At 40.4% G+C, this 25,499-nt stretch overlaps 1 protein-coding gene across 1 annotated transcript in view; it reads left to right on the forward strand.

The window, feature by feature from the left end:
- dnah1 (dynein, axonemal, heavy chain 1) overlaps positions 1-25,499 on the forward strand; it is a 425,483-nt gene that overhangs the window by 61,226 nt on the left and 338,758 nt on the right. The window contains exons 10-12 of the mRNA XM_072582714.1: positions 3,406-3,563; positions 8,213-8,424; positions 15,508-15,806. Of these exons, the coding sequence (XP_072438815.1) occupies positions 3,406-3,563; positions 8,213-8,424; positions 15,508-15,806 (669 nt within the window). The remainder of the gene's footprint in view (positions 1-3,405; positions 3,564-8,212; positions 8,425-15,507; positions 15,807-25,499) is intronic.

The following is a 25,499-nucleotide window of genomic DNA, read 5'->3' on the forward strand; positions in this document are numbered from 1 at the left end:
TCTGCCAACATTGTCCTGTTATTAAAGAAGAGTGGAAAGGATAGACCTGGAAATTATAAGCCACTCAATCTAACCTTGGTGGTAGGGAGTTTTTGAGAGACTAAATAGATCTGCATTTGGAGGCACATGGATTAATCAGCAACTTAGCATGGATTCAATGCGGAAAAGTCATGTTTGACAGATATGATCCAATTTTCTTTGAGGAAGTAACCAGATAATTTAATGAGGGCAATGCATTTCATGTGGTCTTCATTGATAGGCTCTTAATAGGTTCTCTCATGGCAAACTGGCCAAGAAAGTAAGATGCCATGTAATCCAAGGAAAAGTGAAATGTTGGAGGAGACAGACAGGAATAGGTGATGGTAAAGGGATGTTTCTCTTATTGGAAGTCTGTTACCATTTGGGTTCCATGGGACTCAATGCTGGGTCTTTGCTGTTTGTGGCATATATTACTGATTAAGACTCAAATTTACTGGGTATGATCCAGACATTTGTGGATGATACAAAATTGGTAAATTAGCTTATAGGAAGGAGGACAGCTATAAATTGCAGGAGGATGTTAACGGACTGGTCAGGTAGTCACAACACTAACAAATGAAATTCATCCCATAAAAGTGTGAGGTTATGCATTTGGGAAGGGCTAACAAGACAAGGGATTATGTTATAAATGGTAGAACTCCAGAAAGTACTCAAGATCAGTATGACCATGGTATGCAAAACACACTGCCTGAAAGAGTGGTTGAGTCAGAAACTCTCAAAACACTTAAAGTAGTATTTACATAACCATATGCGTTGCCATAGTCTCCAGGGCTATGGGGCAAGAGCTGGAAAATGGGATTAGTGCAGTCAGATCTTTGTTGGTTGGTGTGGATACGATGTACCAAATAGCCTTTTTCTATGCTGAACACAGCAATAAGTCTTAGCTTTGGGCTGCACCAACTTAGCAGTAATCTGGGTTGACATGCAGATATGCAGGCTGGAGTCATAGTGCTGAAAAGATAAATCCTGATGAAGCCATTCCTGATGAAGGACTCTTGCCCGAAATGTCGATTCTCCTTCTCGGATGCTGTCTGACCTGCTCTGCTTTTCTAGCAACCCACTCTCGACTTTGAAAAGATAAATACCCATCAACCTTTTCCTCTATGTCATACCATTAAAGCCCTTATTTCTGATATGTCTGCAGCAGAACCTACATGCAGCCTTTGTGGAGATGAAGTTCTATCTTCACATCAAAGGTGTTTTTCATTGTGTTGTGTTGCACTATTATAAATAAGATAGATTCAGAACAGATCAAATAACTGAATCTTAAAGGGCTTCCTTGAGAAACTTGGCATCCATGAGACACTGTGGGCCATCAATATCAACAGAATTTTACTCCAACATAATCTGCAATCTCATAGCTCAGCATTTCTCTTACTTTTTATTACCATTAGCCAGTGGATGAACGCTGGTTTAATGAGAATTGTATACTCCAGGCCAAATTTTCTGACAATTCCAGGTTAGAAATTTCTCTCAGAGGATACCCTTCAAACTCAGGAAGAAAAAGATTCCAAAAATTCTTAAATTGGTGTGAAGGATTGATTAATCTCTGCCCAAAGAAAAGGAGTCAGCTGAGATTATCATTCTTTTAATAAACTGCTGAGGAAATTAAAACCAGATTATAACTACCTAGTTATTATTAGGGTCCAGTTTATTCCTCAGTAATGTATGGAATCAGGTTCTCAAATTAGCAACACGAAGAATATACAAGACAGCATAACCTCTAAAAATATCAAAGTTTGTTAAAGAACCAAACATGCAATTCAGAATTGGAGACAACAGTCAACTGAACATTATATACGGAAAATGAAACATGATACAAGTTTATGTCTAATAGAGAATCCAGTTTCAATTGTTAAGTAGGATATATGTGAAATATTAATGTATCATTACCATATTTCATGACCGAATGACAGGCGCCTCAGCAAGTTACTCAAATCTAACTATTGGATGTATGCTTTCTAATTTGGCGTGATTTGGACTGCATAATTAATTTCTTATATATAGGGGTGGTTTCTTAATTCTAATTAGGTCTCTCTTATTTTATGTTCCAAATGTTGTTTTGATCATTGTTAACTCCTATTAAGTATAGCCCTTTCTTATTCTAAGAAGCTTTATCTAAATGGTTAAATTCCATGTTAGACCTGGTAGTTATTGATTTTAGGGAAGCCTTATTTGCTAGAAACTCACAATGGTTAATTTCCATACGGTAGGAGTCTGTATTCTAAGATTATAAATTGGTTTAGGTTATAAAACAAATGCTAATGAGCATAATCTGCTTATCAATTGCTACAGAGCTGGCTTCCTGATATTAGAAAGTTGTGCTTATATGCTGTTTCTGTGGTATGTATGGTTTCCTCCATGTTCCTCAATTTACTGGATTTCTCCTGAATTTTTAATTGGATTCATTATTGACGACATTATGACTTCTAGCTTTGCGTTCTACAACTGGAAACATATTCTCTACTTGTATCGTATCAAAACACTTCCTAATTTTCAAGGAACTATATAGTAACCGCTACATTTCTTTTATGTAAAAAAGAACCTTGGCCTTTTCAGTCGGCCCCAATTGTTACTTATTCAGATGAATAACTATTCAATTATTTTCCAGCATCTGACATAATTTCTTAAAGACAAAACATCATTTAATGATCCTCAATATTACAGTGGAGTTACAACAGATTATATTCTAACATATGGAGTAGGACCTGAGTTAATTATCATGCTATCTCAGAGCTAAGAGTGCTATAGAGTGAACTAAGTTAATGCTCATATAATAATCACTATATATTATTGAGAACAGATGATGATACAAAGTGACACACAAATTATTTTGCCTGTTTCGTTTCAGTTAGAGGGGCTTTCCTTTTATTCCCCAAAAGGAAGTCATACTTCATTATATTTATTTATTCCTATCATGAATGGATCATTGAAAGGCCATAAATTACTGCCCATTCTTACTTGGTCTACTTGATGAAGTTGGGCTGCTGGCAGTGAGTTTTGTAGGTCACTTCAGTCTATAATTTAAAATCAGTCATGTTGGTGTGGAACTTTACCCTCAATTTGTTGCCCTAAAGTACATTAATGTGCCAGTAAACTTATAATAATCTGACTGCTTTATTGTTACTTGACCGTTAGTAACTTTTTATTCAAGTTTTGTTTTGAGGAAATTAATTCGAATTCTCAAACTTCCATAGTTGGATATGAACTCTCATTCTCTGGATTGTTAGTTTAGATTTTTGGATTATTGTTAAGTTACATTGATATAGTGACAGGCAATGTAGGGCAAAAGTGTAATAATTACAGTGCGTTAAAATGGGAAATAAAAATTTTTGTTTGTTATATTTGATTTCCTATCTTTTGTAGGTTACCAAACTATTTTAAAAAGATAGAACAGGAGGTTCGTCTCGAGTATGATCGCACCATGAATAAAATTACTTTTGATCACATGGTGATGTCTGACCCCAAAGTATTTTCTTATGTGACTCTTCCAGATAAAAAGGAAGAAAAGGTACCAAGCAAAGGTAAGCTGGATACGTTCATTGCTTGCCACATTATGAAACTTAAATTTATTGTTGTTTTTAACTCATAAAGTCATATATGGAACATAAAGTGGCCCAGTGAATTCATGATAGATACAGAGCAATTCAGTGAGTCACATACCAACTCAATCCAAAGTCCTCGAAGTGTATTCTAATTAAGTGCCCATCTAATTGCTTCTGAAATCTCCGATTGTGGCTTCTTCTGAAATCCTCATGGATAATGGGTTCCAGGCCTTGAGCATTCACTGAGTACAAAATGGAATTTTTTTCATCTACTTTATTTAAGCCTGTCAGGATATTTCACATCTATCAAAAATCTCTTTTGATCCAAAGTAAACAGGCCTTTGGACAATTATTGTCTCTGCCACTCTTTACTCACAGCAGATGGAAATACATGCTAGAGGGGCATGTAATACCATTATGGTTTCCCTGTGACCAACAGAGACATCTTCCCAACTTCATTCACTCCTTTAACCCCTCTGACCATAACCTTCTCACATCCAGCACCCCTCAGTGTGGCCTTTCAATTTGGCCCTAGTGTCCTGACTTCCTTTCTTCAAAACTCCTTGCAATCCCAGCAGTGATCAACACTTGAACCTGGCACTGCTAGGCTTATAGAACTGCCAGCTGTCTGATTGACTAACAACTCTAAAGCGGAACCTTTAGACTAGTAATTGTAATGAAGTCAGCTAGGTGGACCCCAAAGAATAAGAGATCCTTGATTGGAGCTGTTAATCCAGGCCAATCAGGGAGCCTCGGCTGACAGATATAAACAGGAGTGTCAGAGGTTCTGTTCACTCTGAGAACTGGCTCTGAAGGGCTGGATCAATGTGGACTCTCCAAGTGTACATAAAGTGTGCCTTGGTAATGGGGTACTGGCCTCTTGGACATATTTCAGACCTTTTTCAGAGATAGAACAAATGTCTTGCCTTAAAAAAATGAGAATTGCTCCCAATTAACACAAGGAGCCTACAGTATTGTGGGTGTGTTCCCCGCTTATACTTTTTCACTAGGAGTTCTAGATCATTGCCCCTGATAAAATTGAGCTGCACGTAACTTTAAAAAAACCTTCCTGAAACAGTTCTGATAATTTTCTACTGTACCCCCTCAAGGACTTTCACATTTTTGCTGAAGTGTGGTGATCAGAACTGAATGTAATACTCTAGTTGTGACATAATCAGAGCTTTGTAGAGATTCAGCATAACATCATTGCCGGGGTTCAAAAATAACTTTTCGGGGCTGTACTTAAGATTTTCTCATGGAATAGTTTTAGTTTGTTGGAGGCTACATTTTGGTTTTCAAGGCTTCTTTTTGGTTTTCTCATGAATTCCTTTATGAGGTGATGCATTCATGTAGTATCATTATATTCTCTGTGTGGGTTACTATTTAAGGGTTTCCTTACTTAGATAGATCCACCAAAGACAATATGTGCACTATGGAATCTGCTAAAACTCTCATTAAATCCTTTGTTGCTTATAGATTTGACTGTTCTAATGCACAAATTGGCAGATCGCCCTTATTCTACCCACTTTATTCTTGAGGTTTCACATTGCTTCACATTCCTTAACATGTAACAGGTTATTGTAAAGAATAAGTCATGTACTGGATAGCAGGCTAGGATTATGTGGCATACTGTCAGGAGTGTACTGCAAGGACCCCTCAATCCAGTTCTAGTTTCAGAATATCATCTTCAGCAGACCTGGAAACTTCCAGAGTATTTGGCAGGTTTCTAAGATATAGTAGCAATGATTGTAGATGTTATGGTATGATATGTGTTATGATATGGTACACCATTCAAATGTGATGGATGTACAGTTGAAAGTGTTCTGCACCTGGGGGAGTCCAACTATGCTACCAAAGCTTACTACCTGGACTACAGCACTGCCCTGTCACTGGGAAATGAGATGAACTACCACAAGTTGCATCAGTAGCATCCTGAGTATATTTGTGGGTGGTTGATTTGAGAGATCCCATATAAAATCCCAAATGCTCCTAGGAAGTCATCAGTTGCAGAAAAATGCAATGTAGCTGTCACATTGATGGTCACCAGGATAAGATAGCTACCTACACCTTCATGTTGCAGGTCCCACTCCAGCAGTTGATGTATTTCTGTTACATTATCCCCTCACATTTGTTTATCAACACTGCACCTCACTCATCTGGAGGAATGACATCGAGGAGGAACAACTCTGGGCCTCCTGTATAGCCAGAGGAGATCTTCAGCTGCTACTTCTTGTAGAGACTCTGGCAGCCGCTGGAGGTTGCTGCTGGTGTTGGACTTCCTATTCCTACTCAATTTCTCTGCACCTTCAACAGTGATGATGACTCCTGTTGTTCATTAGCTAAACTTCCAATGAACCTGTGTTGGGAATAAAAGAAATAGAATAGGTCTTTACTAATGTCAGCAGTGAGTAGTCAACATAGAAATGATACTTTAGCATAGTTCCGCATTCAATGGGACATGGAGGAGTCTGACAAGGAGGGCCTTAGAATGCATCAATATAAGCATTTGACATTAGGACTTCATTCCAATGAATGCAGCACAAACCATGCCATGCATACAATGTGGGTAATTGTAAGTGCTGTTGATTATTGATACCGTATTTTTCCATCCCTACTTTACCCAAGAAAGGCATCATTGCTTATAAGAACATGTTGGCAAATACTTATACTTTAAGGTGAGAGGAAATCAATTCCATGTCCTTGTATAGCCTATGAGACCTTAAATTATCTTTATGTATTGTAGCTAACAGGTGTGACATTTAAAGTAACCTGTGATTACTTGTGTTCCACAGGGATGACTATCTTCAGCCCACAGTGACCAATGATATGGTCAAGATTATTTGTGGGTTTTTGGAAGTGGAGGAGAGAGTGGATGTTGGTGGTGATGGGGGTGGTATTAGTCTGTGTGGTCAGGATCTGGGGGTATAAGTAGTCTGGGAGAGATTGGAAGAGATGTACTTGAGGGTGTGTGAGGTCAGAGTTAAAAGTGTGGTGATGGAAACACAGAGCAGGTCAGGAAGCATCCAAGGAGTAGGGGAATCGATGTTTCAGGCATAAGCCCTTCATCAGGAAAGGAAACGTTGATTCTCCTGCTCCTGAGATGCTGCCTGACTTGCTGTGCTTCTCCAGCATCTGCAGTCCTCACTTTCTCCCAGTGTGTCAGGTCAGTTTTATAACTCTTCAGGATTTAGACTATGTATTTAATAGCTTAGTTTTTTTGAGTAATTATTTTACTTAATTTCATCAGAATATTCAAATGCAAATTTAAATTGAGACTTGCAGAGCATACAATGGAATTGCTCAGTGGAAAATTATGGTTCCTTATGGTTGTTAGACTGCAGAAGTTCTAGAAAGCTGCTCACCACCAACTTCTCAAGGGCAACTAGGGATGGGCAACAAATGCTAGCCAGCCAATGATGTCCGCATCATGTGAGTGAGTAAAAGAAAACATTTGTCGATCTGATCATATTTGTAGTCTGTTCCGAATAAGTAATTGTACTAATGTCATGGTTGTTATAGGTCAGTCATTTCAGCTCCAGGACATCTCTGCAGGAGTTCTCAGGGTAGTGTCCTAGGCCCAACTATCTTCAGCTGCTTCATCAATGACCTTCCCTCCATATAAGGTCACAAGTGGGGATGTTCGCCAATGATTGCACAATGTTCAGCACCATTTGCGACTCCTTAGACACTGAAGCAGTCCGTGTTCAAATTTAACAAGATCTGGACAATATCCAGGCAGGGGCTAACAAGTGGCAAGTAACATTTGTGCCACAGAAATGCTAGGCTATGACCATCATCAATAAGACAATCTAATCACTACTCCTTGACAGTCAATGGTGTTACCATTACTGATTCCCCCACTATCAGCATCCTGCGATGTGGAGGTGCCAATGTTGGACTGGACTGTTTCATTGACCAGAAACTCAACTGGACTCACCACATAAATGCAGTGTCTACAAGAGTACATCAGAGACTGGAAAAACTGTGGCAAGTAACTCACTTCCTGACTCCTGAAAGCCTGTCTACCATTTACAAAGTCAAGTCAGGAGTGTGATGGAATACTCCCCAATTGCCAGGATGAGTGCAGTCCCAACAACTCGAGAAGCTTGACACCATCCAAGACAAAGCAACCTCCTTGATTGGCACTACATGCACAAGAATTCACTCCCTTAACTACCAAACTTCTGTTGCAGCAGTATTTACCATCCACAAGATGCATGCAGAAATTCACCAAAGACCCTCAGGCAGCACTTTCCAAACCCACAACCACTTCCATCTAGAAGGACAAGTAGCAGATGTATGGGAACGCCATCACTTCAAGTTTCCCTTCAAGTCACTCACTGTCCTGACATGGAAATATATCGCCATTCCTTTACTGTCGCTGGGTCAAAATCCTGGAATTCCCTCTCTAATGGCATTACGGGTCAACACATAGCAGGTAGACTGCAGCGTTTCGAAAAGGCAGCTCACCATCACCTTCTCAAGGGCAACTAGGGACAGGCAATAAATGCTGGACAGCCAGTGATGCCCACATCTCACAAAATGAATAAATAAGAAAAACTAATAACAAAACTTGCACTTTCAGTCTGTTGTTTTGAAAATAAAATCAACGTTGTTCTGTCTCCTAGGACGAATACAGCTTCCAGATTATCCATTTGCTCAAAACAGAAAGGCATTTTCCTTTAACACTCTGTTGACCAAACCGGAAGTAATCATAGCCCTGTGCAAAGTACGTGCTGAATGCAACAAAGTGGCCGCCATGTCCCTGTTCTTTGTGACCCTGATAAAAGGTGTTCGACTGGAAGAATTTGAACAGATGCAGTCCCAGGCTCATGCACAGGTATTAATATACTCAGTGCCTTTTTCCTTTAATTAGTTGTCTTACTGCATATTGAAATTCAGATGAAAATAGATACTTTTGTGGGGGAATGTCAGGAAAGTGAATATTAATCTAATTTCTCAAAGAATGTATCAGCTTCACTGGCTAGAAGAATGAAAGTCTCAGTAATCATTAGTTCTGGAATTGTTTCAGGCAGCCATATTTGGATTCTACTTGTAACTGAGAAAGCAATATTGCATGCTTTGCATGATTACTTTAGGCTGCTTTAGAAGCCTTACAGACCTTTAGACAAGTGATTGCCTAGGATTTTTCACAACCTTTTGTTTCATTGTCAGTTGTATTGTTTCATGAAAATATTTTAACTTCACAGGATCATTGCCTTTTGTGATTTTTGGTTTCAGCACTCCATCACTAAATCATGTTGCTTTGCAATGGTTAGCAGCTTCATTTCCACGAGTATAAACTGTAAGAATTACAATTAATATCACATTGGAAAAAGGTTTTATTTAAAATAAATAAGGCAAAGTGGACAAATTAAAAATAATTATTCTACTGTAAGTACTTTTTTTTGTAAAATTGTGCATTGAGATTAGACAAAGCTGTTTTAAAACAGAGTTTTAATGGATTATAGCATGTTTTGAAAAGTGTGTAACCTGACACTTAAGGCAAGCATTTTGTAAATGACTGTTTGAACAAAAGTAATTGAAGTTTGGGTCGCAAATGAATTGAAACCGTGGGGTTCTATACAGAGGAACCTCGATTACCCAAAGAACATGGGCGGGGAGTATTTTGTTCAGTTAATTGAATTCCAGATAATTGAATGCTGGATAACATAGTTTTGCGAAGCAACGGGACCTTGTGATCTTGCCAGATAATCCGATATTCAGATAATTGAATGCCAGATAATCAAGGTTCCTCTGTATACAGATGTAGCTGAGTAACAACAAAAAGTTGATTGGTCCATGGACTAGAGACCAGTTATTGATGACAAGAGCTTTTTGTCTGCTAACAACGATATGATTAGTTCTCAGATAACTAAATAGCTTGGGGCTGGAAACAAGATAGAGTGTTTTGATCTCCACCAGCACCAGATGCTGTATCTCTGTTCTCTGCAGTCAAACCCATTTTAAACATGAAGAAAACCAATTCATCTTCACTCAGTAGTTATTGGAACCTTTGATATTTAACTGATAAGCCATAGACCTTTTATAAATAAATCAGCCACCTTGTGTTTCTTGCAAACAAATGCAAGAGTCTGAAGAAAGATGACAATAAAGCAATGTTCTGACCAGCATAAAAATTATCTCAGCAACTACAGAGCTGTCTTTCAGCTTACCTTTACCCATAACCTATTTGACCTTATCTTTCATCTATGTGTTTGTGTTTGTCTGTGTGTATGTAAGGGTGAGCTTATTAGGGGATTGGAGTTTTAATTTATATGGTATATGCTGATGGTTAATAGCTGTTTGCCTATAGTTAGAATACAATTATTGTAATAAATAGTAATTCTTATTAAGTACAAAAACTCCTGGTCCATGCTGTCTAACAACCTGTGTCTAAAAATCAGGTAAATTGGGGAATTTTGTGTACTTGTTTTAAAAACTTTAACTTTTGCAACAACTCCTGGCTTGCCACCCCAGAGAGTTGTGACACTATAAATACATCAATAGTGTAAGAACAACCAGAAATGAAATAGGTCACCATGGGATGATCAAAATAAACTTTGAGGTTATAACAGCAAAACAATAGAAATATTGTGTGGAATCTTATAGCTATCTGAATAACGTGGGCTATAGTGAGTTTTGTGACAGGATTAGAGAAGTCCGGTGAGGCCCACTTTTATGTTGGGAGCAACTCCCTCTATCATTTATTCTTTTCACAAGTGGTGAGGTGAGTTTCTTGTGAGGTATCAATGAATGGCCAATTAAGGGGGATTATTGCTTTTTAATAACCTGTTGATGGCCCAACTCAGCTCTACACTATTCAGCTTTCTATCTTACCAAACTCACCAAACAAGCTAGATGCCAAGAAAACCCAACATGGAAACCAGAGTAGTTATCTGACAAATGTAGCTCACCACTTGCTCCAAATAACCTCCATATTGTAAACCAGGCATCTCAGGGCATGCTACATGGTCACTGGCCATACCACATGTACTTGGACGTTGGTATCTGACATATGCCAATCTCTAAGAACCCACGTGGTACATCTCCAATCCACTTACACAGCACTTCTGTACTTCAGTGAGGCATCTCAGATAGCACCACCACTTATCATTGTAATACTGCTGCAAAGATGCTGTGCACTTATGGACTGAAGTAGACTTCATCTCCAGGCTCTTTGCTTGCTGTCATAGCTTCACTCACTTTGACCCTATCTTGGTGCTGATAGTATCCTTGCCTTGTACTGACTTACATTTTTGTGCTTTGCTGCCTCAGCCAGAGATACCAGATTCATATTATTTGTTTTGCCTTGACATTTGCACCAGGCACACATGAACAAAACTTGTCAGCAGGCCTCAGTCAAGTCAAGTTAGGGGCAGTCTAACACTGATTTGATACCAGTCCAGGGGCTTGGAATTAGTCAGTCAGGATACTGTCCACATAAAGGGCGGTGAGATGAATGACGGGCAGCCCACCACCCATCTAGAGTCTTTCTGCTCTAATGGGGACCACTGTTCTCCTGGAATAAGAGAGAGGTGGATATTAAGGGAAATGAAAATGGGTGGCACAGCTGTTACTTCTGTTGTAGGTGTGAAGGTGACCCACGTGAATGATTAAGTGTGAGTGAGGGCATGCAGGCTTAGTGCTGTCAGAGGTTTGGATGGTTGGCCGCAAGTGAGGGAAGATGTTGCAGACATCAGTGTCAGTAGTAGAGTGTGAGTCTTGGTGAGGGGTGGATACAGTAGGATTGACAGAGTGTTCTAACGGAGAGAAGATGCTGGTATTTATGCTGGCAGAGAGGAGAAGCTCAGTACTGCAGAGACAGACTGCTTTTTTGTGTGTGTGTGTGTGCAGGTGTATGACACAGTGAAGAACAACAAGTGCATAAATCTTTATTTATATTCCAACACCAGGAAAAAAGGAAACACCAGAGTGGCCAGTGACGAGCAGTGCCCTTCTCAACTACGGGCAATGCTGCATGATCAAAAAAAAGTAAAGGGGAGGGCAGGGATTAAATCAAAACAGAGTCAGAGGGGGAAATGAAACACTCCACTCCCTGTGGTGCCCACCTTTCCATGAACAGCTCAAGGATGTTAGTGGACATCATGTGCTCCTTCTCCAGGGACACCCAGGCTCGAACGTAATCACGGAAGAGGCGCAGGCAATTGGCCTGAATGACGTCCGCCATGGCCTGCTGCCTGGATCTGTTTATGGCCAGTTCGGCCAGGCCCAGGAGCAGACCCACGTGGAGGTCCTCTGACCTACCCTCCCACCTCCTGCTGGGTACCCAAAGATCAGGAGCATGGGACTGAAGTGCAACCAAAAACAGGGGAGAAGGTTTTTAAGAAAATCAAAAAGGGAGTGCAAACGCCCACACCTAATATGTACATAATCCACAGACTCCACAGCACCACAGAACAAACGGTTGGGCTGGGAGTCTGTGAACCACCATAGTCTGTGGTTGAGGGGGACTACTACATGCAGCAGCCTCCACCCCATTTCTCCAAAGGAAAGACAAGTAGACAGACAGCTTTAACCCAAATGTCAATCTTGCACCAGGCAGGCATGGTCTGAGATCATGGTCTCTAGTAGCCCTTGGGGAAGGGCAACTCCTACCTCTACACAAGCTCATCCAGCGAGACCTCCAGATTCCTGTCTGCATAGCAGAATCCCCGTAACCCATTGTCTCCCATGTCCACGGCAGATGTCAGGAACTGTGTTGGAGAGCTGGAAACTAACAATGCTTACCCAGATATACAATGGGCTTTTAAAGATGGTGTGGTTGCAAAAGAAGATATTCAGCAAGTGGCATATTATTATGTGAATGGCACGTGGTATAATGGGATGGAAATCAGATGTGATGAATGTGATCAAGGTGGTGTAAGTAGTTGATAAGGTGAGTTTACTGAGATATGGAGAGAAAACCTGTTAGGCTTTGTGGCAGGAATCCCTCCAAAGAATTCTACTGAAATTGGAGTTTGCCAATAAGAAATAAGACTCAGACAATTGAACAATTTATTTGCATCAGTTTACAGAGAAGACTAACTAAGTAGGCATGACAGTCCAGGAACAGAACAAAAAAGATATAAAAACATGTAAATTTAAAAGACAAGAGATCAATGATAAACCAATGAAATTTAGACAGTTTAAAACTTTGCTTAATATGGATTGCATCATTCTTATTGGGAAATCCAAATAAAATCCATCAACTGTACTATCCTCATCTACACAACTTAGTCAGCTCCTTGAAAACTTCATTAAATTTGTTAAGCATGACCTCCCACTGACAAAGCCACGCTGACTACCACCCCCACCCCCCCCCCAGTCAAACCTTGCCTCTTGAAGGGATAATTAATTCCCTCCTTCAGAATTTTCCCAGTAGCTTCCCGATCACTGATTTGAGATTTTCTTATCTACAGTTCCCTGGTTTATTTCTACCATCCTTCTTGAAAATTGGAATCACCTTAGCTGTCCTGCAGTCCTATGATACCTTCCCTGTTGTCAAAGAAGAATTAATCATTTGGATTGACACAGTGGTTCAGTGGTTAGCACTGCTGCCTCACAGCACCATGGGCCCCAGGTTCGATTCCAGCTTTGGGTGACTGTCTGTGTGGAGTTTGCACGTTCTCCCTGTGTCTGTGCGGGTTTACTCCGGTTTCCTCCCAGAGTCACAAAGATGTGCAAGTCAGGTGAATTGGTCATGCTAAATTGCCCATAGTGTTAGGTGCATTAGCCAGAGGGGAAATGGGTCCAGGTGGGTTATTCTTCAGAGGGTCAGTGTAGACTGAAGGGCCTGTTTCCACACTGTAGGGAATCTAATCTAATCAGCACTCCTGTAATTTCCTCCATTATCTCCCACCGCAGCCTGAGATCAACTCAATCAGCCCTGGGGATTTGTACACTTTTGAGCCCATCAAAACCTCCAATATCACCTCATCCCCTATGTCAATTTGCTCAAGAACTTCACAGTTCGTCTTCCTGAATTCATGGAACCATTATCAGTTATCAGAAAAACCTACCTGGTTCATGAATGTCCCTTAGGGAAGGAAACTGCCACCCTTACCTGGTATGGATGACATGTGACTCCAGACCCCATAGCAATATGGTTGACTGTTAACTGCACTGTGGGATGGGCAGAAATGCTGGCCAATCCAGTGATGCACTCATCCTATGAATGAATAAAAATACTTAATGAACACCCTACCAATGTCCTCCAGCTCCACACACAGATTGCCCCCTTCGTCCCTAATGGGCTCAACTCCCTCCCTGGGTATCCTTTTTCTCCCTGCGTGGATGCTACCATTTCTGCTGAGTTTCTCTAGCATTTTCTCTTTTTATATCATATTTCCTACATCCGCAATATTTTGCTTTTATTTGTTTGCATTTGTATGGTGCCTTACTCTTTCTCAGCATGATCCAAAACACTTCACAGCCACTGTGTTGCTTTTATAAGCATCGTTATTGCTTGAAGGCACAAACTACATCAGTTCATTTGCACTTCGCAAAGGCATGTGAACAACACTGAGATGAACGAATGGTTAATATATTTTATGTCAGCTGATTAAAGGATAAATGTTGGCCAAACCATAGGAGAGCCCTTTGCTCTTCGAAAAAGCATTACAGTCATCTTTGGCATCCACCTGTACATTGGGTGGATGTCTTCATCTAAATAGTGGCCTTCAATAATACAACATTGCCTAAGTAGAGAACTGCCAGCATAGGCCACGGCCACAAATTCTTCAATAGGATTTGAAAGCACAACCTTCTGTTTCAAAGACTGGTATCACTGAATTAAATGTTATTATTTATTGTCTAATTCACTAATTTATTCCCCAATTGTAATCTGTAAAATTTAGTAACTAACATGGTAGAAATTGATTTAGGGAGATAGAAGGCTTGTTGACATGATGCAATGAGAATAACCTCTCTCTCAATGTTGGCAAATCTAAAGAACTGATCGTTGACTTCAGAAAGAAAAGAGGAGAACACGCCTCCATCTACATTAACAGAACTGAAGTTGAGAGAGTGGAGAGTGTCACGTTCCTTGGAGTGACAATAACTGACAACCTGTCCTGGAGTTCCCACATAGATGCAATGGACAAGAAGGCATAAGAACGCCTCTTCGTTGTCAGGCGGCCTAGGAAATTTGGTATGTCCATAAGGACCCTCACCAACTTCTACAGATGCACTATTAAAGCATACTTTCTGGGTGCATAACAGCCTGGAATGGCAACTGTTCTGCCTACGACCATAAGAAACTACAGAGGTGGTGTACACAGCCCAGACCATCACAGAAGTCAACCTTGCATCAGTGGATTCTGTTTACATGGCTTACTGTTGGAAAAAGGCTAACAACATCATCAAAGTCCCATCACAACCTGGTAATGATCTCCTACAGCCTGTTCTGTCAGGCAGAAGATACAGAAGCCTGAAAATACGCACCAGAAGATTCAGGAACAGCTTCCTTCCAGCCATTATTGGACTGATGAATGAACTCTTTAGCCTCAAATAATGCTTATCTTGCTAACGTTGATCTCACCTAGCACCCACCCTGTGAATTGTAACCTGTCTACCTCTGTCTAGGTCTTTTTGATTTGTACATCGTTGCTTCCTATGATCTCCCTGTGCTACTTGTAAACAAAACTTTTCGCTGTACTTTGGTACATGTGATGAAAAATCAATCAAATAAAAAAAACTTACAGAAATAATAGCAGTACCATTTGGTTTTCATCACCAAGTTAGGGATCTCTAAAGTAGGATGATTAAGTTGTAATTATGCATGGTTTATGTACAGAGTATATGATGTGAAAGGTGGTTCCATAAGTTCTAGAAAGGTGAACATAACAATAGTTAGATTGAAGTGTTAATTAAAAAGTACCTGTTAAATGATAATAACTCTGCTGTCTTTTCGGTGTTTCAGATACAGTTATTTCTGAGTGATAGCTGGATAAATACATTGAAGAAAGTTCTACGTACCAGCTTATGGGATGTTCGTAAAGGTTGGTTTAATCTACGGGAGTCTAACTGGGAGGTTTATCGCAAATCTAAGCTCCATATGCTGATGGAAATGATAAAGTACAACCTTCAGGATTCTCTCCGCTACCTTGTGCAAGACTCTCTTGTCAACTACACTCAAATGATCCTTGATGGCTGTCATAGTTCTCTCAACTGCTCTGATGATATGAAATGGGGAGAAGACCTTCTTAACAGCAACTTCAAGTAAGATTCATGAGTATTCTTCCAGCCGGTGCTCTACTTTCAGAACTAAATATTTCCGATGGGATACTTTGTTTTATTTCTGTATTTTACACATGGCATGAAAAATACCATCTAATTACAGAGAAGTAAAACGGTTATGATGTTTTGAACCAATGTTTTAAATGCCGATACATCTTTGGTACATCTTTGTTTTATTGCTTCTTGTGTAAACGTTGATTAATTTTACACATATTTCTCTTCACCATTTTTTGATTATTATGTCCTGAGAACAGACTGAGATAAATTGTTGAGCCAAAATTAATATGTATTGTTGAAGTGGTGCATTGACTAACATTTTAAATGATGTTAGTACGATTAGATTCAGGAGATTCTGCTATAACTTAAACATGGCCAAAGGAGACTGGAATTGTCTTGTACTCATAATAATTAAGATGCAAGAAACAGATTTGAAAAAGGAACATGGTTTTATACAGAGAGTGCTGATTGGCTAGAACATAATTGGCAAAGAGATGCAACAAGAACAGTTAACTTTCAAACTAATTCCCAAACCAGGCAGGTAGATTCTGATTTGTCAGTATTGCCATGAGGATGCAGCAGAGTTTGGCTGGCTACATGAACCCTTTCTTTTGAAAAGGATGCAATGTACGAACAAATTTCTTTTGCCTACGTAAAACAGGATCCTGATATTTATATATGTAGCTTTTACTACACATGATGCATTACACTGCAGGCCCAATTGATGATCATAAATTGTAACTCTTAGTTTAGTCCAGATTATTTAGTAAATTATTTCCAACAGCAGAATCAGATTTAGTGGTGGATGTACTTTTCTGAAGCTTTAAAGCATGATCTGGTTGAGCATAAGTGACATTCTGACCGCTGTGAATGGTCAATAGGACGTGTCGTTTGATCCGGTCCATCAGTTATTGGGATCTAAGGCTTAGATTTAGGGCATCATACTGGCACTGAAACTCACATTACTCATATATAATACTCATACTCATGTATCATGCAAAGTACAAAGAACAGTACAGCTCAGGATCAAGATCTTCTGCCCACCAACCTCAACCTCCAACATTTAAATGAAAACAAACTTATCTCTCCTCATAGCTAAAACCCTCCAAACCAGGCAATATCCTGCTGAACCTTTTCTATATCCTCTCTAAAGCTTCCACATTCTTCTGGTACTGTGGCGACCAATACTGTATTCTGGTGGCTTACTAAAGTTCTATATGGCTGCCACATGACTTGCCAATTTTTTTACTCAGTGCCCTAATGAAAGCAAGCATGCCTTATGTCTTCTTGATCACCATATCCACTCACATTGCCACTTTTGGGGAACTGTGGACCTGAATGTGTAAATCCCTAGGCAAAATATCATTTTGGCTTGATGGCAGCATTGTGTTAGTGGAGAATACCAGAAGAGATACCTTTCCCTCCCAGGGTAATCTGAGATAGACCGGGCACCAGTCAGGATCAAAGGACATGAACCACATTTATGAGTTTGCGTAATATACACCATGCTGATTTGATCAGTTTATCATTTACTACACAGGATAATTTTGGCATGCCTTATCTCAGCTTCAAGCTTATATGGTGAGCAGATGTCTAGGGTCCTATTTACAAGGTTGCTATTACAGTCAGGATGAGACTAAAATAATAAGATTTTTATACCTGAGGCATGTTTCATGAGACCCATGTGGAATAAACAAGGCTACATTGTTTAAACAGATTAAAATCAGGCAACTGAGTCAGCATCAAGAATTCACATCTCTGTTTATTTCACGTGTACATGCTAATTTCACATATTGGCTCACTGCTAATTAGCCACCTTGGAAAGACAATGGAGCCATACATACTGGACTGCATTTCATGAGCTGCTTTTGAACAGCAGAGCAGAGAGAAGAACATGGATCCTGAAAGGCTGGCTCACTCCCTCACTGCCCAATTCTCTCATTATAGAAAGAACAACAAAGAACAAAGAGACATTGTTATGGACCAGGCCAGACCTCTTCAAAGCATTTTAAGAAGGCAGCCGAGACCCTAGCTTTTTAATTTTTAGGCAGATGTAAAGTGGATATTCCAGGAGTGATGCAGCTGGTCAAACTACTCAGCTTTAAACAAAATAGAATTTTACGCAAACCTTTATAACAGAATTTATTAAACGCTACCGATGAAACATGAACTGAAGAAAACAGAATTTAGAATAACTTATTTGCTAACCCAACTGACTCTGTCACAACTTAACAAAACTGTTCCAGTTCCCGCAACATCCCATAAACACTCCCCTTGGCAAAAGTTAAAATTAAAACACAAGTTCTTGCAGGAGAGATTTCAGAGAGAAAGTCCAGGTAAGACCTCTGTTGAAGCATGGAACCACTTTTCAGTGTAGTTGCTTCTCAAGGTCGCCAGCACTTTTCTGACTGCCTGCTAAAACTAAACCAAACTAGAAAAAACCTGAACTGAGAGAACCAGATTACTCCCCTTTCATTGTACAACTGTTTTTAAAAAAACTCAAAGGCTTCGTCTGATTGTTGACTTAAGCAGTTTCTGTCAACCATTTTGGCACCAGTACCTTTACAACTCCTCTTGAAAAAATACAAGCACAACATAACCTTATTAAAGGGGCAACATCATCACAAAGGACCTTTCAAGCTTGTGCCAATCATCATGCACTAATTAACTAAAAAAACAATCTTCTGCCCTTATTAGGTCCGTATCCCTCTATTCCCTCCCTACTCATGTAACCATCCAGATATCTGTTAAATACTGCCAATGTGGTTGCTTCCACCGTGTCTTCTAGCAATATATTCCACACTCCTACTACTCCCTGTGTGAACTTCCCTGGCACATCTCCCTTAAACTTTTCTCCTCTCACTTTGAACCTGCATCTCCTTGTACTTGAAACGTCAACCTTGAGAAAAAGCCACTGACTTTCTGCCCTATCTATGCCTGTCGTAATTTTGTAGAGGTCTTCTCTCAGCCACTGTCTTTCCAGTGAAATCAATCCTAGTCTTTCTAATCTTTCTTCATAGTCCATACCCTTGAGATCAGGCAACATCATGGTGAAACTTCTCTGCATTCTCTCCACAGCTTCCACATCCTTCTGGTAGTGTGGCCACCAAAACTGTACACAGTATTCCAAATGCAGCCTAACAAGAGTTTTATATGGCTGCAACATGATTTGCCAATTCTTGTACTCCATGCCTCAGCTGATGAAGGCAAGATTGCCATATGCTTTCTTATTAACCTTGGCCATCTGTGTTGCCACTTTTAGGGAACTGTAGACCTGCACTCCCTGATCCATCTATATGTTAATGTTCCTAAGGGTTCTGCCACTGACAGTATAATTTACACCGAAATATGATTCTCCAAAATGCATCACCTCACATTTGTCTGGATTAAACTCCATCTGCCATTTCTGTGTCAAAGTCGCCATCTATCTGTGAAGAAAAGTTGATTATCTGGTATTTGATTATGCAAATATCCGAATATTTGGCAAGATTGCAAGATCCCGACACTTGGCTAAACTATATTATCTGACATTCAATTATCCAGAATTCGATTAACCGAATGAAATATTTCCCTGCCCGTGTCCTTTGGATAATCAAGGTTCCTCTGTATATCCTGTTGTATCCTTTCACAATAGACGGCACTATCAGCAACTCCAAAAATCTTTGTGACATCTGAAAACTTAATAGTTAAACAAGTCACATTTTCCTCTGGATCATTTATACATACTACAGTCAACAGAGCCCTGTGAACACCAGTAGTTACCAGTCTCCATTCTGACAAACACCCTTCTACTGCTACCCTTTGTCTTCTGTGACCAAGCCAATGAATACCGATACAAAGTATTTGTTTAGGATCTAGATTAGATTCACTGCAGTTGTGGAAGGAAACTGGAGCACCCAGAGGAAATCCATGCAGACACAGGGAGAATGTCCAAACTCCACACAGACAGATGCCCAAGGTGGGACTCAAACCCAGGTCTCTGGCACTGTGAGGCAGCAATGCTAACCAGTGAGTTACTGTGCCACCCCTTCTCTACTGTCACACTTATTGTGGCTCTGCACATTATTTCTCTTTTTTATCCTTAAGTGGGTGTACTCTTTTCGCTGCCACACTGTTCTAATGTATGCATTAAAAAGCCTTGGGATTCTTTTTGACCCTATTTGGTAAAGACATTTCATGGTCCATTTTAGCCTTCGTAATTCCTAATTTATTTGGAAAAACCAAGTCCAGTGAAAAAAAAACAACTTTGGAAAACAAACATTCACCAAAAAGTCATTTTATCTACAGATTCTGCTATTGTTGTGAATGTGAGTCAACAAAGAATTGACTGGCCTATAGTCCTCATTCTCTAAGGACTTTTAAACTGTGTAATCTTATTTGTCCCTGTGTGTAACTAGACACACTCACTTTTAAACATATTACCTGTTTGATTGAATGCTTGATGTTGCATTTGCACCATTTTTTTCTATGAATTTCTAATGAAATTCCTCTTTCTTTGGCTTGCTAATTGGCTTTGTCAGTTTATACTAAGGTACATTTAATTGAAATCAGTTAGTTGCATGCTAAAAAGAGGGGAGCTGATTACCCAGGTTCATTTAGTTGTAGCAGTGCTCAATATTGTTTCCCTCCTTTCTACTTGTACTGTGCTGGGCTATTCCTGCTATCAGAATTTGACCTAGTGCTTACTTGAGCTTTACACCTAGCATAAGAGGCACAAATCCTGTGGAGTTCCTGCAGCAGGGAGTACTTCTGTTGCTGGTGAGTGCCCTGTGTGCCACTGTTGAGGCATTGTGCATACATACTGAGGTGAGCAGCAGGGAATTACATGAGATAACTTCCTGAATCTCACAATGACAAACCCTCCATGAAACCCGCTGAAATTGACACAGGCAATTTTGGTAACATTTTGCCCCATAACTCTGAAAAGTAGTCTGGAAACCTGGAATACTAGTCTAGTAATTGTGATCCTGTTCTAGGTGTAAAAGTTATACTAAAATAAGAGAAGGGATTTACAGACAGGACAAGGGTAGATAAAGATGGCGCACTAAAATAAGTATCATTTCTGAAGGTTGGCAAGTGACCTGACCCAATGCAATATATTGCAGGTTGCTGAAAGAGACAAAGTTAAAAATAGCAGAGGCATTGGTCACAATCTTTATGCCTTTGAGATGCAGGAGTAGTGCCAGATGATTGGAAGATTGCTAATAATGGGAGAAGTGCACTAGTAATCATGAGCTGTCACAAATATATAAATGACCAATTGAATCAATGAAACAGTTAATCTGTCTGACTGACTGCTACCTAAGACCAAAGAAACTGATGCGGATTTCATCAATGAACATAAAACCTATTGATTTATTTTTTAAAATCCCTTAACAGGTAACATAATGGATTTTTACTTATGACATAGAAACTAAAAATATTTTCTCTTTAAATCCAAACACACACACACACATTAATTCACAAATAGGATGAACAAGATAGATCACTCTGTAGAATTATCATGGTGGAGAAACATAGGCAAAAGACAAATTCAATTTCTGTGAATCAAGAGTCCAAGCCACAAATGTGGAGTAAAATAACTTTCTCACAGTTCTTTTCATTTTTACTGATGATATCACATTGTTGTCGACTGCTGAGCGATGGTAGATGTTCAATTAGTTGGATCCTCAACCTGTTTGACTAAGGTCTTTACTTGAATTAGAAGGTCTTCTTTTCAGAGTCTTTGAGTCGAATTTTTCATTCAAGGATGTTGAAAATAGAAAGATCTGTTTTTGTTTGCAGTTTTTCTGGAGAGGACATCTGAGGAGCAAGAGAGTCGACATTTTGGGCAGAACTCTTCATCAGGACTGTGGAGGAGGCTGAGAAATAAATAGGGGGAAGGTGTGGGGATAGGGGAAAGATAGGTGGGATGGCAATAGGTGGGCGAAGGTAGGAGGTGTTTGTGATAGTTCAATGGAAAGTATGGAGTGGATACATGGGTCAAGAGGGCAGTGCCGAGTTGGAGATTAGATCTGGGACAGGGTTTAGTCGACGTTTCGTTGACTCTCTTGCTCCTCAGATGCTGCCTGACCTGCGGTGCCATTTCCAGAACCACACTTTATCAACTCTAACTCTCCAGCATCTGCAGTCCTCACTATCTCCTAGGCTTTCTGGAGGATTGAGTTCAATTGCTCCTTCTCAGGTCCGTGACAATACTGCAACTTAAAAATCCAAAGGCTGTATCTGGACAGCTTTTCAAATCAAAGACATCTGTACCAGCTTGTCTCACAAAAGTAACAAATCCTCCTTCTTTATAAGTTATTTGACCTAACATAACCATTATGTAAACACCACAGTCTTCCACTTTTTGTCTTCAAGTTATGAGAAGAGACCCCATCACATTCTCTGCCACAGAGTAATGTCCAAACTACTACTTTTCCCAGTTTATATTCCACAAAAAAATGGTCTTACACCATTCTAATTCAAGAAAGGGGAGAAGGATAAACAAGCTATGAAGTCCTGTAGAGCTATTGGAGATCTTGCGTGCTGATTAGAGAATTGGCTGGAGGAACAAGCTGCCTCTTCCACACAATGTCCACTGAACCACACGCCAATTGGGGACTGCACTGGCCTTCAATATGCATTCACCTGTTCAATGAGAGGTCGTCAGCTTTTTCACATGGCAGTGGCACAAAGGAGACCTGGGGTGTTGCCATTAGAGCACTCTCAGAATCTTAGAGTTCATACAGGACTCAGGACAAAGGTAAGCAGTGGATTGCAGGAGAATGTTCTTGGAATTGGAGTCACAGGGAGAAGGGACAGTGGTTTAAAAACAAGGGCAGGGTGATGGCTTCTGAGGGCCACCCTCCTATTTGTTGTCCAGTACCTCAAGCAAGCACTGGTTCCTCCACCCCAATGTAACAAACATTTTGTTGAATAGTAGAGCAGCGCCATATCCCTGGTCTTCTGCTGCTGCAAGCCAATAGCAAAATGGTTGCCAGCCAGCCTGCCTGCCCTTAGGGCAGTCGAGGTCTTTGTGTTGCTAATTAAGACCCCCTTGGGGGCCTCTACCCACAACTACTATAATTCTATCACTGGCGATATGCACCTTCCCATGTGGGCAGACCATTCTCTTGGGTGGGATAGGGAAGGGAAGCCTTTTTTATCAGGCATTATAAGACTCATGGAAGGCCAGCCCAAGAAGCAGGTGCGCCCACCCCCCCCCAAAAAAGTACTCCCACAGTCATGATCCAGCATCCCCAACTACTGACAATTGCTACAGCTAGCCTGTTTTTCTATAGTAAGTCCAACCTCACTTGCCTGTACTTTAAGCCTATTCGATGGCCACTGCACAGGGGCCTGCTGGGACTGATGAGCTCCTGGCCTACTGATTGCCAACAACCTTTGTGATTGAGATATGCTTAGACAGTCAGAAGCGACAACTGCAGCCAATTAATTCCTTCCTAATTTATAATCCTGTTATGACTTCCATGGAGGCAAGACTACCCCCTACTTTCAAACTGCAACCCCTTAAAATCCTTGTAAATGATTCAGTGTTATTAGTTATTGTCAAGCCTCCTACTGCAGAGCATTGTGCACTTTCCATGTTTTGATGTTGGACAAAAACCCTAAACTACTTAAATTTTCTGCCCAAAGGCTATGGGTGAAACAGTTAGGACACAGACCCCAAATCAACCCCGTTAGAACTGGGATCAAACCATGTGCTGTTGGAATCAATCTGATCCATACTGGCTATTCCACCAACATGACAGCCAAGAAGTCTGTCAAAATTCACATTTATGTGCATCTTGGAGCCATGAATAGTGATGATAGGGAGTCCAATTTCATTCTGTCACATGGATGACCTGTTCGCCATTTATAGAAAAGATTTGGATATGAACACAGGAGGTATAGTTACTAAGTTTGCATAAAAAAACAAAATTGGAGGTGTAGTGGACAGCAAAGAGGGATACCTCAGATTACAACAGGATCTTGGTCAGATGGGCCGAGGAGTGGCAGGTGGAATTTAATTTAAATATATGTGAGATGCTGCATTTCAGGAAAGGCAAATCAGGGCAGGATTTATAAATGGTAAGGTCCTGGGGTGTGTTGCTGAACAAAGAGACCTTAGAGTGCAGGTTCATAATTCCTTGAAAGTGGAGTCTCAGGTAGGATAGCGAAGAAGGCATTTGGTATGCTTTCCTTTTTTGGTCAGAGCATTGAGTATAGGAGTTGGGAGGTCATGATGCAGCTGTGCAGGACATTGGTTAGGCCACTTTTTGAATATTGTGTGCAATTCTGGTCTCCCTCCTATAGGAAGGATGTTGTGAAACCTGAAAGGGTTCAGAAAAGATTTACAAGGATGTTGCCAGGGTTGGAGGTTTATGCTATAGGGAGAGGCTGAATAGGCTGGAGCTGTTTTCCCAGGAATGTGGAGGCTGAGGGGTAACCTTAGAAAGGTTCATAAAATCATCAGGGGCATGGATAGGGTAAATAAAGGTCTTTTACTTGGGGTGGGGAGTCCAGAACTAGGGAGCATAGGTTTAGGGTGAAAGGGACAAGATTTAAAAGGGATCTAAGGGACAACATTTTCATGCTGAATCATAAGGGTGGTGTGTGGAATGAAATGAGCTGCCAGAGGAAGTGGTGGAGGCTTGTACAATTACAACATTTAAAAGGCACCTGATTGGGTATATTAATAGGAATATTTTGGAGGGATATGAGCCAAGTGCTGGCAAATGGGACGAGATTATTATAGCATATCTGGTCTGCATGAACGAGTTGGAACAAAGAGTCTGTTTCCATGCTGTACATGTCAATGACACGAAGTCTTGCCTAGTTTTACTGCCTGCGATAGGGTTAGGGTAAGGGTTAGGGTTAGGAAGGATTAACACTATGATAGGCATCCTGTTTAGCCACCCAAGAGAGTGGTCTCCCCAAATGGGAAGGTGCATATCACCAGTGGTAGAATGATAGTAGCGATGGGTGGAGGTCCTGAGCTGGCCTTAATTGGCAACTCAAGGGCCTCAACTGGCCTAAGAGCAGGCAAGCTAGCCAACCATTTACTATTTGATTTCAAGCCCAAAAAGAGAGCTTGGATCCGGAGCTTCTAACTCAAAGGCAGGGATTTGTCCTCCTGCAGTGCAAAACCTATGAGATCAATAGGAATGATGGTATCTTCTGCATGTTTCAGAGCCACATCATTTAGTGAATTAGTATTTACAAACACAGCATATCAGACTTAATTCATTGCTATAGTTGCTTGTATATAGTTTATTCTTATTCTTAAAATGTTCACTAAAATGTCCACATAGCTTCCTTTTGCAAAGTCATATGGGTAAAAGTTGGTTGTGGTCTCTTTTCACATACATAATTAATTCATTGCAACAGTACATCCACAGACTAGGAAAATCACAATTCACTCTGAACAGGCTTTATTTGAGTACTTTGGATGAACTACCCAAGTCCACCACATCTCCGGAGGCAGCTTGACCATTTGAAACGGATCAATTTTAGCCTGGTAACAGCCCTCATGTTAAGTCATAGGAGTGAGAGGAAGGTGAATGAGAGGCGGGTTAATCATAACCAGTATCAACATTTAGTTGTGTTGTAGAGTTGTCCGATTCTGTACTTGTACAAGCAAATGTTTTGCTAACCAGCGACTGTGGGACGAGGAGTGTGGTAGTTGATCAAGTA

Source organism: Chiloscyllium punctatum, chromosome 12, assembly GCF_047496795.1.
Source record: "Chiloscyllium punctatum isolate Juve2018m chromosome 12, sChiPun1.3, whole genome shotgun sequence".
Classification (NCBI taxonomy): Eukaryota; Metazoa; Chordata; class Chondrichthyes; order Orectolobiformes; family Hemiscylliidae; genus Chiloscyllium; species Chiloscyllium punctatum.